Source organism: Rhinopithecus roxellana, chromosome 5 (genome assembly GCF_007565055.1).
Source record: "Rhinopithecus roxellana isolate Shanxi Qingling chromosome 5, ASM756505v1, whole genome shotgun sequence".
Lineage (NCBI taxonomy): Eukaryota > Metazoa > Chordata > Mammalia > Primates > Cercopithecidae > Rhinopithecus > Rhinopithecus roxellana.
The window spans coordinates 38131875-38146282 of NC_044553.1; the positions used below are offsets into that span (position 1 = coordinate 38131875).

The following is a 14408-nucleotide window of genomic DNA, read 5'->3' on the forward strand; positions in this document are numbered from 1 at the left end:
ATGACATACCTTTTATATTCTTGAAAGAGAAAATGCAGTTGGCTCAACTTGAGTCAGGTGTTCTCTGTAACCCAGTCAGTGGACAAGGGTCAGGCTCCAAATAGTTACAGGTATGACCACGGCCACTCTCACCCCTGTGGGTGGATGGGGCAGTTCTCAAAGGGAAGGGGGATGATGATAATCATTCAACAATGTTGGTCTATCTTTGTAAAAAGTACTCCTCAAAATTGTATTACATAAATTGTATTCTCCCAGAACAATTATTCAGCTCTAAGAATGATCAATAATATTGCTTTGTAAAATGAAAAAATACTTAAATGATGTATTAAACAAAAAGTACAGAGTATAAAGTTTTATTTATGCCTTGTTTATACCTAAGGCTGAAAAGAATTATACAAAAATGATAATTATATTCAGATACTAAGATTATGATTTTGAAATTTTTTATACTGAGAAATTATTTTCATAGTAAAAGAATGACAAGTTGGAGTGAAGGACAGGTGCTGTTTTTGAGCATCTGAGAATACCATGTAATGTATCCTCCTTTTGGTGGCTAATGAACCCACCTTGTACAAAATTTTCATTAGAGTGACAACCTCCTCCTCCCACGGTGAAATTTCCCCTTCATTCCTGTCAGTACCAGGCCAGATGGTATACCATACTATGTACTCTTTATCTTTGTCTCTTTCTTTTCTAGACTCACCAGTCTAGATCCTGTTTCTGTCAGACTTGATATTCTCTCTTAAGAAAAAACAGATTCAGCCTAAAAATATTAATAATTAATGTACCTTAATATTTTCCAAGTTGACATTTGCAGATCAGCAGTAAAGTGACTGATCTTGGGTTTTTGAGTTGTCCTGGTAGGCTGTGATGAGAGGGTACCAGTGGAATGCTCTAGGAGGAACACACCAAAGTCAGATTACACCCAGGCTCGTGGAGCCGTGATTTGTGAACCTCATTGCTGCCTATTTAACAAGTGCATAGCTTTCAGGTAGATTTTTTCCTCAGGAGAACATTCAGGGTGGTATTAGATTTTTTTGTGGCGAGTTTGAAATCAGAAATGTTATTAAGATGTTTTTTCTATTAATGATGCTAAATCCTTTTTGGCTTACCTCTTATACTTCCCCCTCATTCTCACTCAGCTGTCACTGAAGAGTAGAAAAAGGAGTGTATTTCTCTGTTTTATGAGACCCTGAATTCTGTGAGGAATTGTGTTGTAACGTAGATGCATCATAAAGAAGGAGGAACAGTTAATGATGACATAAAATTAGCATGTATCCTCTCACTTCTCAGCCCCGACCCTTCCTCTGATACTGGGGCAAAGCAGACAGGATTGGGACTAACTGAATGTGCTCCTTCTGTGTCATGCCTCATTTTGGATGGCTGTTTTTCTCCAGGAATCCTGTTCCCTGCTGATTTTTCTTATGTTAACGTTCTCAGTTATATACATCAAGACTCTATTGATGTATTTCATTTTAACTAGCTTTTATTTTTAGGTCTGTGATCCATTTTGAATTAATTTTTTACATCACTTTAGAAAGGCCAAGGTTTATTATTATTTTTTCACCTTTGGCTTCTTATTTCACCTTTTTTTTTTTGAGACAGTCTTACTCTGTTACCCAGGTTGGAGTGCAGTAGCATAATCTTGGCTCACGGCAACCTCTGCCTCTCAGGTTCAAGCAATTCTCCTGTCTCAGCCTCCAGAGTAGCTGGGATTACAGGCATGTGCCACCAAGTCCAGCTAATTTTTGTATTTTTAGTAGAGACGGGGCTTCAGCATGTTGGCCAGGCTGGTCTCAAACTCCTGACTTCAAGTGATTCTCCTCCCTTGGCCTCCCAAAGTGCTGGGATTACAGGCGTGAGCCACCATGCCTGGCCTCACCTTCATTTTTAAGACATTTTTTTTCTGAGTATGCTGTGCTCAACTGTTTCTTTTCTTCAAGCATTTAAACAAAGATGTCGCTACAGTGTCTTCTGGCCTGTATAGCTTCTGAATACTAGCAGATTGACAGTGCAGAAGAAAAGATCATTAAGCTTGAAAACAAAGTAATAGAAACCATCCAAAATGAAACATAGACCAAAAAAAAAAAAAAAAAAAAATATGCAGAGAGCATCGGTGACCCAGGGGACAGTAACAAGCAGTCTAATATACATCTGGTTTTTTTTTTTTTGTTTTTTTTTTTTTAAGACAGAATCTTGCTGTATTGCCCAGGCTGGAGTGCAGTGTCATGATCTCAGCTCACTGCAACCTTTGCCTCCCAGGTTCAAGCAATTCTCCCACTTCAGTCTCCTGAGTAACTGGGATTATAGGCATGCACCACCACGCCTGGCTAATTTTTTTTTTTTTTGGTAGAGACGGGGTTTCACCATGTTGGCCAAGCTGGTCTCGAACTCCTGGCCTCAAGTGATCCACCTGCCTCAGCCTCCCAAAGTACTGGGATTACAGATGTGAGCCACCATGCCTGCCCTCTAATATACATCTAACTTGAGTCCCATAACTACTGAAAATAACTAGTATTTAACAGTTATTAGTAACTATTGAAAATAACTACAGTAGTTTTTGTGCCCCCTTGTTTTTGTGTTAATAAAATGTTAGTTCTTGTTTGGTGACTTCTGAATTTGGAGGTAAGAGACAAAAATCATCTGTTCAGAGTTGGAAGAAGGTGTTGGGACTTGAGGAGAGTGACAGAGAAGATATGAAAAGGGAACTAGAATTCTGGTCAACTAGAATTATGTAAAGGATGCTGTGTAGTGTCAAAGCACCCCGGGGGGTGGAGATGGAGAGTAGTGCCAGTCTGCTGCACTGATTCTAAATAGAACTTTGAGAGGCAAGGGAACACTTGAACCATCACTCCTCTTACATAGATTCACAGACCATTCTTCAGAAAGTTTAGACCAACAATGACAAGTTTGCCATTCTGTCTCCTGAATGTGTGGCAAACATCACTAGTCAGTTATTGAATTCTTTCCTGCTGAGTGTTCCAGTCAGCTGCTGCCAGTTAATTCTTGAGGTAAAATCAGTTTTTCTTTCCTGCTTACTAACTCACAGGCCACAAAATCATGATTATTATAGATGACTAAAACAGAGGTTGGGTCATCCCTGCATTCAAGAGTAACTTAGGCTTATACAGAACAACTATGGCAACTCAAAAAATGGCTAGTTTTCTCACTGTTTTTTAATTTGTTCAGTTCTATACTCTAGTATTCTGAAATCTAACAAGTTTTTTGTTCATGACTGACTTTTTGACCTTCTTTCTTTTTCTGATTCCATGTGTTTTTTTTTATGAGAAACAAGATTTAGCTAATAGTTCAAAGTTATATAGCTGTCAGAATTTTAGGTCTTAACATTTTATTTATCTCTGATTCTTTGCAAATTTATTCTTTGTAGTTAGAACCTCAGCAAATTGTTATATTGCCGAGTTGAAATTATAGATGAATGTTTAAAACTCATGACTAGTAGAATGATTTCTTTTTATATTATGATGTTTTATTTTTGCAGCTGGGAAAAGCAGATACTGTCTCTCACAAGTTCAGAAGGAAATCAAAAATCAAGGAAGCTAAAAGTGGTGAAGCATCCAGTACTCATAATATGACCTGTTCTTCCTTTAGTTCTTTGTCAAATGTGGCATATGAAGATGACTATTACTTGAATACTTTGCACGATAGAGGAGACAAAGAATTAAAGACATTTTCTCTCAATTCAGAACTTTTGGATTCTGAGTCACTCACAGAACTGCCCTTGGTTGAGAAATTCTCAAATTGCAGTCTGTCTACACCTTCATTGTTTGCTGATAACAGCATGGAAATTTTTCACCCTCCTCAATCTATTGCAGCCTCAGTTGCCAAGGAAAGCTCTTTAGCTTCATCTTTTTTGGAAGAAACTACTGAATACATACACTCAAATGCTATGGAAGTCTGTAATAATGAAACCATATCAGTGTCTTCTTATAAAATTTGGAAAGATGATTGTTTATTGATGGTCTGGTCAGTCACTAATAAGAGTGGTTTGGAATTGAAAAGTGCTAACTTAGAAATTTTTCCTGCAGAAAATTTCAAGGTAAAATTTAAAGGTATTATTGTTTTATTTTCAGTGTGTATTTTGTGTTCTCTCTTCCTGCGCTCTTTAAATGTCTCGTTCACTTTTGTCATAAACACTAAAATGAAACTCTCAAGTTATTTAGCAAAGTGGAAGATTAAGGAGTAAGGATATTGAAGAATAAATGTGTATACTGTTTACTTCTTTCTGTCACCAATTTATTTTTACATACTAAGTGCTCAGACATCAGTTCTCTTTCTTCCCTAGCTCTGACAGATTGCCATTGTGATTGCTGGAAGTATGTTTAATTGCATTATTGTATGGATGTCCTTGGTGGAGTTAATGAGATTTGACTAGTATATTTATCTTCCACAAAACTGGCCCAGTTTCTTCTATGAGCTAGAATGTGTTGAATGGGATATTGTCTGGGCCACTGACCAGAGCAAAAGTTCCTGATACTAGATGTGCTTTACAATCACCTGTGGGGCCGGGCGCGGTGGCTGACGCCTGTAATCACAGCACTTTGGGAGGCTGAGGTGGGCAGATCACGAGGTCAGGAGTTTGAGACCAGCCTGACCAACATGATGACGCCCCATGTCTACTAAAAATACAAAAATTAGCTGGGCGTGGTGGTGCGCACCTGTAATCCTAGCTACTCAGGAGGCTGAGGCAGGAGAATCGCTTGAACCTGGGAGGTGGAGGTTGCAGTGAGCCAAGATTGTACCATTGCACTCCAGCCTGGGTGACAGAGTGAGACTCCATCTCAAAAAATAAAAAATAAAAAAATAACCTGTGGAACTTAAAAAAACAGACCAAACCCTTCCCAGTTGCTTTAACTTGAGGGTAGAGAATGAGAATAGATGACACCTGTATTTGTATTTATATTTAAATTCTTTTAAAAATTATTTTAAAACTCTCCTATCTTTAAAAACCTAGGGCCAGCCAGGACATTTACAGAGTTTTAACTGTAATGCCATTTGTTAACATAATTTTGACCTGTGTCAATTATTTCATTATCTGTTCTAGTGAATTTTTCTCAAGTGAAGTTGTCAGTCATCTTCATAATGTAGTTTGTTATTAACTTCCCACATTAGTATGATTTGTACCACTTCAATAGAAAATTGGTAGTCATATAATAGTCTGTATTGATCCCTTCCTTCTTCAACACTTTTGTTACTTTTATTTGCAGGTCACTGAGCAACCTGGATGCTGTTTGCCTATAATGGAAGCAGAAAGCACCAAAAGCTTTCAATATAGTGTGCAGATAGAAAAACCTTTTACAGAAGGAATTCTTTCTGGTTTTATTAGGTATCATATGATGGATACTCATTCTGCTCAGCTGGAATTTTCTGTAAACTTATCACTGTTAGATTTCATTAGGTAAATGTTTTGTGAAATGTTAATTCAAGTTGTTCATTCACCAACTATTTTTTAGACCTCTTCTGTGGATGGAGGCACTATGCTGGGTGCTAGGGAGTATAACAGTTAAAAACTACACACAGTTCCTACCTTAGAGGAATTTCTAGTCTATGGAGGAGATGTGGTGCAATTACATACATACATATGTAATTATGAATTGTGCTGTGAAGAGAACATAAGTGGTACAATGAGGGATTATAATGAGAGACCTGATTTAGGTTGGAGTTGGTTGGTGACCTGGAAAAACTTGTGAGAAAAAGTATTATTTAAACTAAATAATTCCAAAGATTCTGCATGGCTTTTAAAAGTTTCTCTCATTTGTATTTTATTCAATTATTTCATAAAATCTGTTTGTTAAGCTTTAGAGAAATGTAAGAAAATTGCTCGACATAGTTATTAAACTTTTATTAAACATGCAGTTTTTACCATTGTACTAGGCACCGTGCAGTGTTACCAAAATAATTGAAAACAATATCTTACCTGCTCTAATTTTGTTTTATAAATGTACTGTTTTTGAACATTAAAAATATGAAGGCTGCCTGAACCCAGAATGCAGAATACCAATGAATATCTCTCTATATATTTTTAACCTCCACATGTCACTTCTGTTACAATACAATGCTCTAAATTTTGTTCATCATTCTTTTTTTGTTTTGTTTTGAGACAGGGTCTTGCTGTGTCACCCAGGCTGGAGTGCACTGCCACACTATGGTTCACTGCAGCCTCGACCTCCCAGGCTCAAGTGATCCTCCCACCTCAGGCTCCTGAGTAGCTGGGACTACAGGAATGTGCCACCATGCCAGCTAATTTTTGTGTTTTTTGTAGAGACAGAGTTTTGCCATGTTGCTCAGGCTAGTCTGAAACTCTTGGGCTCAAGCAATCTGTCTGCCTTGGCCTCCCAAAGTGCTGGGATTAGGGGCAAGGACTACCATGCCCAGCTTTGCCCATTCTTTAAAGTCTTTTAGTAATAACATAACTGTCAGTCTATTAGAGTACTGTATGCCTGTGGTGCTGATAGGATAAAATCCAGCCTTCAAAAAACTTATGTTGTGTAATTGTGGAGGTGTATCCCGTGGCGAACCTTAGTAATCAGAAGAATCACAGTATATTTAACACAGACCGTTGTTCTGTGTGTATTAATAAAATCCTCTGTATTTTTAAGATATCTTTCTTGATTATCAAATCAATAGATCCTTATTATAAAACTTAAATGCTACAGAAAAATATAAGTAGAATATAAAAGTTCTTTGTATTCCTATCCCCAGAGATATCCAGTTTTAACTATTTGATCTTTAGTCTCCTGAACCATTTAAAAAATGTATTTGTTAAAGTTCTTTCTTTTGGTCTAATTTACTTAGGGTGCTAGATCTTTGTATTCATGCTCTTTTTCATAGCTTTGATAGAGTATCCCATTATCCCCAAAATCAAAGTAGACATAAAAGAAAAGTTCTGTATTATATTTGAATGGTTTATGAAATTACTTGGTAAAATCTTAGTGGAATGACTAGTAGAAAGAGAGAGAACTGAGTGATTTATTGAAATGATATTTTAAATTTAATAATATACCTGCTTTCAGTATTTTCATCAGGTTGGAGGATGATACTAACCATTTTTAGCATATTTGCTTTAAAGACATAAATCTTACGGCACCCAAATTTACAATGATTGTGTTTTATTCTCATGAGGCATTTGAAATTTGTTTATTTAGAATCATTTCACTGTTTTTGACATATATCTAATTTTAATAATTATTTTCAGACCGTTAAAAATCTCAAGTGAAGACTTTGGGAAACTCTGGTTATCCTTCGCCAATGATGTGAAACAAAATGTAAAAATGTCAGAATCTCAAGCTGCACTTCCTTCTGCACTAAAGACTCTGCAACAGAAACTAAGACTCCATATTATTGAAATTATAGGTTTGTAGAGTTATGAAAAGGCTATTCTGTGTTTACAGGAGCTTTCTTATAATTGGAACACAAATCAACTCTTACAAGTATCAGATTTGTTAGAGCTTTATTTCCTATTGTGACTGTCTTTCCGATGAATGTGCTTTTCAAACTGTATTAAATAATTTTTTATTGGAAAATACACATATATAAAATATACCATTTTAACAATTTTTAAACATGTAGTTAAATGGCATTAAGTATATTTACACTGTTGTGCAACTATCACCATCATCTGTCTGCAGAACTTTTTTATCTTCCTCAGCTGGAATGCTATACCTATTAAACACTAACTCGGCCTTTCCCCTTCCTCTCCACCTCTTGGCAACTACCGTTTTACCTCTTGTCTCTATGAACTTGACTGTGTTAGGTACCTTATATAATGTGGAATCATACAATACTTGTCCTTTTGTATCTGGCTTATTTCACTGAGCATAATATCTTTAAGGTTGATCCATGTTGTAGAATGTGTCCGAATTTTAATGTGATACATTTTGTTTATCCATTCATCTGTAAATGGATACTTGGGTTACTTCCACCTTTTGGCTATTGTGAGTAATGCTGCTGTGAACAGGGTTATACAAATACCTGTTTGTGTCCCTACTTTCTGTTCTTTATTTGGTTATATACCCAGAAGTAGAATTAGTAGATTATATATATGATAATTATAATTTTTTTTTTTTGAGACAGAGGCTCACTTTGTTGCCCATGCTTTAGTGCAGTGGTGCGATCTGAGCTTACTGCAACCTCCACCTTCCATGCAAGCTATTCTTATGCCTCAGCCTCCCGAGTAGCTGGGATTACTGGTGTGTGGCACCATGCTCAGCTAATTTTTTGTATTTTTTAGTAGAGATGGGGTTTCACCATATTGCCCAGCCAGGTCTAGAACTCCTCAGCTTAATTAAGTAATCTGCCTGCCTCGGCCTCCCAAAGTGCTAGGATTACAGGCATGAACTACTGCGCCTGGCCTAGATTTAATTTTTTGAGAAACCACCATAGCATTTTCACAGCAACTGCATCATTTTATATTCCCACTAGCAATGTACTGGGGTTCCAGTTTCTCCACATCTTCATCAACACTTGTTATTACCTGTTTTTTTTCTTTTTTTTTTTTTTTTTTTTTTTTTTGAGACGGAGTCTTGCTCTGTCGCCCAGGCTGGAGTGCAGTGGCCGGATCTCAGCTCACTGCAAGCTCCGCCTCCCGGGTTCACGCCATTCTCCTGCCTCAGCCTCCCGAGTAGCTGGGACTACAGGCGCCCGCCAGGTCGCCCGGCTAGTTTTTTGTATTTTTAGTAGAGACGGGGTTTCAGCATGTTAGCCAGGATGGTCTTGATCTCCTGACCTCGTGATCCGCCCGTCTCGGCCTCCCAAAGTGCTGGGATTACAGGCTTGAGCCACCGCGCCCGGCCTGTTTTTTTTTTTCTTTAATATTAGCCATCCTAATGGGTATGAAGCATAGTATCTCATTGTGGTTTCAATTTGCAGTTTCCTTGGTGATTAGTGATACTGAGTATCTTTTCATGTGCTTATTAGCCATTTGTGTATCATCTTGGAGAAATGTCTGTTTAAGTCCTTTTGCATTAAATCATTTTTCACTTTTGTTTTGTTGTAGGCAATGAAGGGCTATTGGCCTGTCAGCTGCTCCCATCCATCCCCTGCTTACTGCATTGCCGAGTTTATGCAGATGTATTAGCCCTGTGGTTCAGATCTTCCTGCTCTACTCTTCCTGACTATTTACTATATCAGTGTCAAAAGGTGATAGAGGGATCCTAGCAGAAGCTCTGCTAAATTTTACTCCATCAAGATCAATGGTTTACATAGATAAACTTATTTACCAAAGTCAAAAGAACTCATGGTACGTCTAATGAAAATGGGGATTATTACAAGTGTGGTTTATATGTTTTCTTTGATTCCTGGTCAAGAAAGATCCCCAAAACTGTATCCCTAACCTTTAACTCAGGATTGTACAGTATGTTTAGGTCCCTCAAAAAGTGACCTAAGCTAATGTTATAAACTGCTAATGATTTATATATCACTTAGTGTGTAGAGGGACTGAAGATATTTATTTTGTTATAAATAATTTTATAGCACGTTTACTCTAGTGCTAGCTAATTTTTAATAAAGCCAAGTCTCAGTTTTCTGCATTAAATGAAAGGGAGACATGAAATTGATAATCTCAAACTTAATTCATATTTGGCTTTGGAATGCAGTTATGTTTTTTGGTAGGCAATACTTTTGATTATGTTTGGCTTAGATCAGTGTTGAACTAAGTTGGCATAGCACACACAGTTGTATGAGATCCATGAGCATGCTGGATATTGAGGGGATCCAATCTGTGGTATATTTTTTATTATAGATAACTGTTACACATAATTCCAGATAATTTGGCTATAAAATTTGTCTGTTTTCCCCTTGCATTTATTTTAAAATTCAAAGTAAATCACTCTATTCTTATTTTGAAAACTCAGAGCCATTTTCAAAATATCATATAGAAACAAAACCCATAAGCGCACACAGTAACAAAGCAAACAGATACAAAAATGGCTTTTTAGTTATGACAAATATTTTAGTCGGTTACCACTTAGATCCTTTTGGCAAATTAAAATTTGTGATTAGAGTATAAATGACAAAACTATCTTTTCCTGGCCTTTGAATCCACTAGTACTCAATGGATATAGCTGAAGCAGAGACTGTCTAAGTATAACATACAGGTTTTTCAGTAAAATGTATCATTTTCTTTTTTTTTTTTTTTTTTTTTTTTGAGGCGGAGTCTCACTCTGTTGCCCGGACTGGAGTGCAGTGGCCGGATCTGAGCTCACTGCAAGCTCCGCCTCCCGGGTTTACGCCATTCTCCTGCCTCAGCCTCCCGAGTAGCTGGGACTACAGGCGCCTGCCACCTCGCCCCGCTAGTTTTTGTATTTTTAGTAGAGACGGGGTTTCACCGTGTTAGCCAGGATGGTCTCGATCTCCTGACCTCGTGATCCGCCCGTCTCGGCCTCCCAAAGTGCTGGGATTACAGGCTTGAGTCACCGCGCCCGGCCAAAATGTATCATTTTCATGTTATAGTTATGCCTGTGTGGCCTCTGTCAGAACTATTATCAGTAAAAGAGGTTAAGCCTATATATGAATGGTGGACCAAAATCTTGAGGTTGTACATTAACTGAAATAGTATTTTATAAAATCTTATGGTGCTGTGGAAAATATTATTTCACCTTTTCTGACACTTCACCATGGAGACTATTTTAAGTCATTTAATACTCAGTTAATACTCTGGTTAATTGGTACTGTTAATCACCCAGGTCAGGAATTCTGATTTTAGGTTATCTCATTAATTATGACTGATAAAGAAGCTAAGGGGATTCCCCAGAGCTAATGGATTTCATTAGTCATTTGTGTCAAGAGTATTCCTCCCTAAAAATAAAAGCAGTATTTTCTTTCTCAATTTTTAAGTTATTCATTAAAAAATATATAATATCTTGTTACTTTTATTCTTTTAAAAACATACAGTGAAACCTTGCTACAAGAGTAATAAGTGACTGGAATTTCTTGCATAATAGGTTCCTCCTTTTGAATAGATCAGATTCATCCCCAGGCTCTCAGCAGTGTCATGAAGGAGTGTGCTGACTCCAGGGGTGCGGTGGACACTGGTAGCTAGCCTTATCAGCTCCCTCCTTATTCCTACCTCTGTCAGCAGCATCCCTCACCCCTTACCTAATTCTGCTGTGACTCTGACAGAGAGGAAGTGCCTTCTCACTTTGCAAAGGAATGCAGCATGTCACAAAGAAGGTGCTCCAATTTTTTGTGTCCTTACTTCCCTATGTTTGCCTAGTTACTGAGGCTAGGTCGAGTGTGGAGCAATAGGTAAGATGCTGAGAGCACATGGACAGCTACCAGGGAGATATGCTGCTTGGTTACAGGGTGTATTCATGAGTGGTAGCTGCAGTTGTCGTGAGAGACATGCTTGGCATACAGAGCTGCCTAATGGATGGGAGACATGTAATGGTAGATTTAGGGCTGGGAGCATGATTTTGGGTCTGCCCAAAGGAATGTGGTGTCACTTTTGTTCTTTCTGACCCACTAAATAAAAAGTAGGGTAACAGGGTTTCTACTGAAATGTTTAGTAGAATGTTTACAGTTTTTATATTTTTATGATTTTAGAAACAACAATAATAGAAGAATAGATTTTAAGGAACTTCAGAGCAGTATATATTCTGTCTAAACTCGTTGAATGTTTTAAGTTGTAAATCAGGCATCACACCAGCCTTTATTTTTGCATTGCAGGAGATGTGATATAAAGTAGGGAGTTCTTTTTTTTGTTTTGTTTTGTTTTGTTTTTTTTGAGACGGAGTCTCACTCTTGTTGCCCAGGCTGGAGTGCAATGGTGCAATCTTGGCTTACTGCAACCTCCGCCTCCCAGGTTCAAGTGATTCTCCTGCCTCAGCCTCCCTCGTAGCTGGGATTACAGGCATGCGCCACCACACCCAGCTAATTTTTTTGTATTTTTAATAGAGATGGGGTTTCTCCATGTTGGTCAGGCTGGTCTCGAACTCCCGACCTTCGGTGATCTGCCCGCCTCAGCCTCCCAAAGTGCTGGGATTACAGGCGTGAGCCACTGTGCCCGGCCTAATTTATTTTTGTGGGTGGACTCATTCTCTTTACCTAATAGTCATAATTTAGTCAGTGAAGGGACAACATCTGGGGGTAAGAGTATGGAGGAGATGCTCAGCTTTATGAGTTTTGTGCCAGGCATCTTTGCTGAAAATGGAGATGGCAGCAAGTGTGAATCTGGGGGAATAGAAGGGAAGACAGAAAAGCCTTAAGAGTAGATGAAGGAGGAAGGGTACCAGAATAGTCCCTGTGGAGGCAGGCAGATCAGAGCTCAGGGTTTGAAAGTGGGCCTGAGTAAGGGTCCTGCTAGAGAAACTGCAGATGGAAGCTGAGCAGTTACCAACTGCTAACGTGCCAAGTATGCCAAGCACACATGTGTCCTATAGAGGAGCATTATTTTAAACAACGTTCTATCATCTACCAAAATAATTGTGGTAAAAGTGTAGTATTTTATTTTTTCCTTTTATGTCAGCAATATTTTAAAATATTGGTCTGTTTATCTTGTATTTTTACGGATAAATGTGGTATTTGCCTCATGATTGTGAGCCACTGAGCGTGCACTGAATCTATTCACACGTCTTTAAGATGTTTTGCTGTGTTAAAAATTTTAGGAGAGAAAAGTGCAAGTGAATAATTATTTAATAGACATTTATTACTTTATTTTGGAGTTGAATTCTGTCATTTGAAAAAGTTCAGTAATGTAATAAATACAAAGTGATCTGTACTTTTTTTGGTCTATATGTTCTTTATTAACTAAGTAGCTGAATAATAAGTAATATTATTTAAACAATAATTTGGTAGACATTAGCTAAAAAGAGCAGCAGCAATTGAAATGGGATGAAAAGAATGTTTTATTCATTACACCCCCCAAAGAATCTTGTCTAATTGGTTAAAAGTAAAGATACTGATATTTCTGTTTCTGTGTGGTGGTCAGAGATAACTTTGTGGGCTTCAGACAAGTTACAGCATAGATTGATTCTCAGGATGCCTGTCCATATCCCCTGCTTTCACCTTAGGCTGACCATCATACCCTTCCTTTATAGATGTCTGAAGATGCCAGAAACACAGCAAATCAATTAGAAATTTAGTGACCAAAGAATCTGAGTGTGCTGGTCATCTCATGTATCCTAAAACATAAAGCTAGATCAGAAATGGAGTTTAAATCTCACTGATTTGTGTCTCTTGTTGGCTACAATGTATAAGAAGAAAAAAAAAACCCTGAGACTTGAAGCTCCATCTTTGGGGCACTGAGGTCAGAAAAGGAAGTTTAAATGCACCACACTCACTATAGTAATTGAAAAGAAGGGAGCTGTTGAAGGGAGGGGTGGCCTGCAGTCCTATGGGCCAGGGTTAATGATTGCACAGTAGTTACTGGTTTAGTGTATACATAATGGGAGACTGAGCTTTTTGTGCTTAGGAACTCTCTCTGTGTGTATAGTTTTTGTTTTTTTGATAGACTATTTTTTAAGACTTTTTTGGAGCAGTTTCAGGTTCAAGCAAAATTGAGAAGAACAGAGGTTTCCCATATACTCCATCCTGCCACATACATGGATAGACTGCCCCATCATGAGTATCCCCTACCAAAGTGTTATATTTGTTATAATTCGTGAGCCTACCTTGACATATTGTTATCACCAAATGTTTTACATTAGTGTTCACTTATGATGTACATTCTGTGGGTTTAGACAAATGTATAATGACATGAATCCACCAGTGTAGTATCATACAGAGCGTGTTCACTGTACTAGAAATCCTCTGTGCTCTGCCTGCTTATCCCTTCTGCCCTCCTGCCCCCAACCCCTGGTAACCCCTGATGTTTTTTACTATCTCCATAGTTCTGCCATTTCCAGAATATCATATCATTGGAATCATATAGTAGTAGATTGTTAGTAGAACAAGTTTTAGATTGTTCTCACTTAGTTAATATGCATCTAAGTTTCCTCCATATCTTTTCATGGCTTACTTTTTAGCATTGAAAAATTCATGTGTATACCACAGCTTTTTTAATCCATTCACTTACTGAAAGACGTGGTTGCTTCCAAGTTGTGGCAATTTTGAATAAAACTGCTATAAACATTGTATACAGATTTTTGTGTAGACATGTCTTCAACTCCTTTGGGCAAATACCAAGGAGCATGATTGCTGGATCCTATGTTAAGAGTATGTTTAGTTCTGTGAGAAACTGCCAAATTGTCTTCCAAAGTGGCTGTACTATTTTGCATTCCTGCCAGCAAAGAATGAGAATTCCTGTTGCTCCACATCCTTGCCAGCATTCGGTGGTGTCAGGGTTTTGGATTTTGGCCATTCTAATAGGTGTATAGTGATATCTCATTTTAATTTGCATTTCTCTGATGACATATGGTGTTGAGCATCTTTTCATATGCTTTGTTGCCATCTGT

General features: G+C 37.8%; 1 protein-coding gene across 3 annotated transcripts in view; it reads left to right on the forward strand.

Moving 5' to 3' along the window:
- AP4E1 (adaptor related protein complex 4 subunit epsilon 1) overlaps positions 1-14408 on the forward strand; it is a 109478-nt gene that overhangs the window by 87452 nt on the left and 7618 nt on the right. Inside the window, exons 18-21 of one of the 3 annotated variants that reach the window (XR_004057373.1) lie at positions 3500-4057; positions 5226-5416; positions 7214-7371; positions 9014-9256. Coding sequence is in view for 2 of the 3 variants with exons in the window: in XM_010356599.2 (XP_010354901.1) it covers positions 3500-4057; positions 5226-5416; positions 7214-7371; positions 9014-9174 (1068 nt within the window). In the remaining variant the exon portion in view is untranslated. Of the gene's footprint in view, positions 1-3499; positions 4058-5225; positions 5417-7213; positions 7372-9013; positions 9259-14408 lie in introns of those variants that run through there. The other 2 variants (XM_010356599.2, XM_030930985.1) reach the window with 2 other exon arrangements.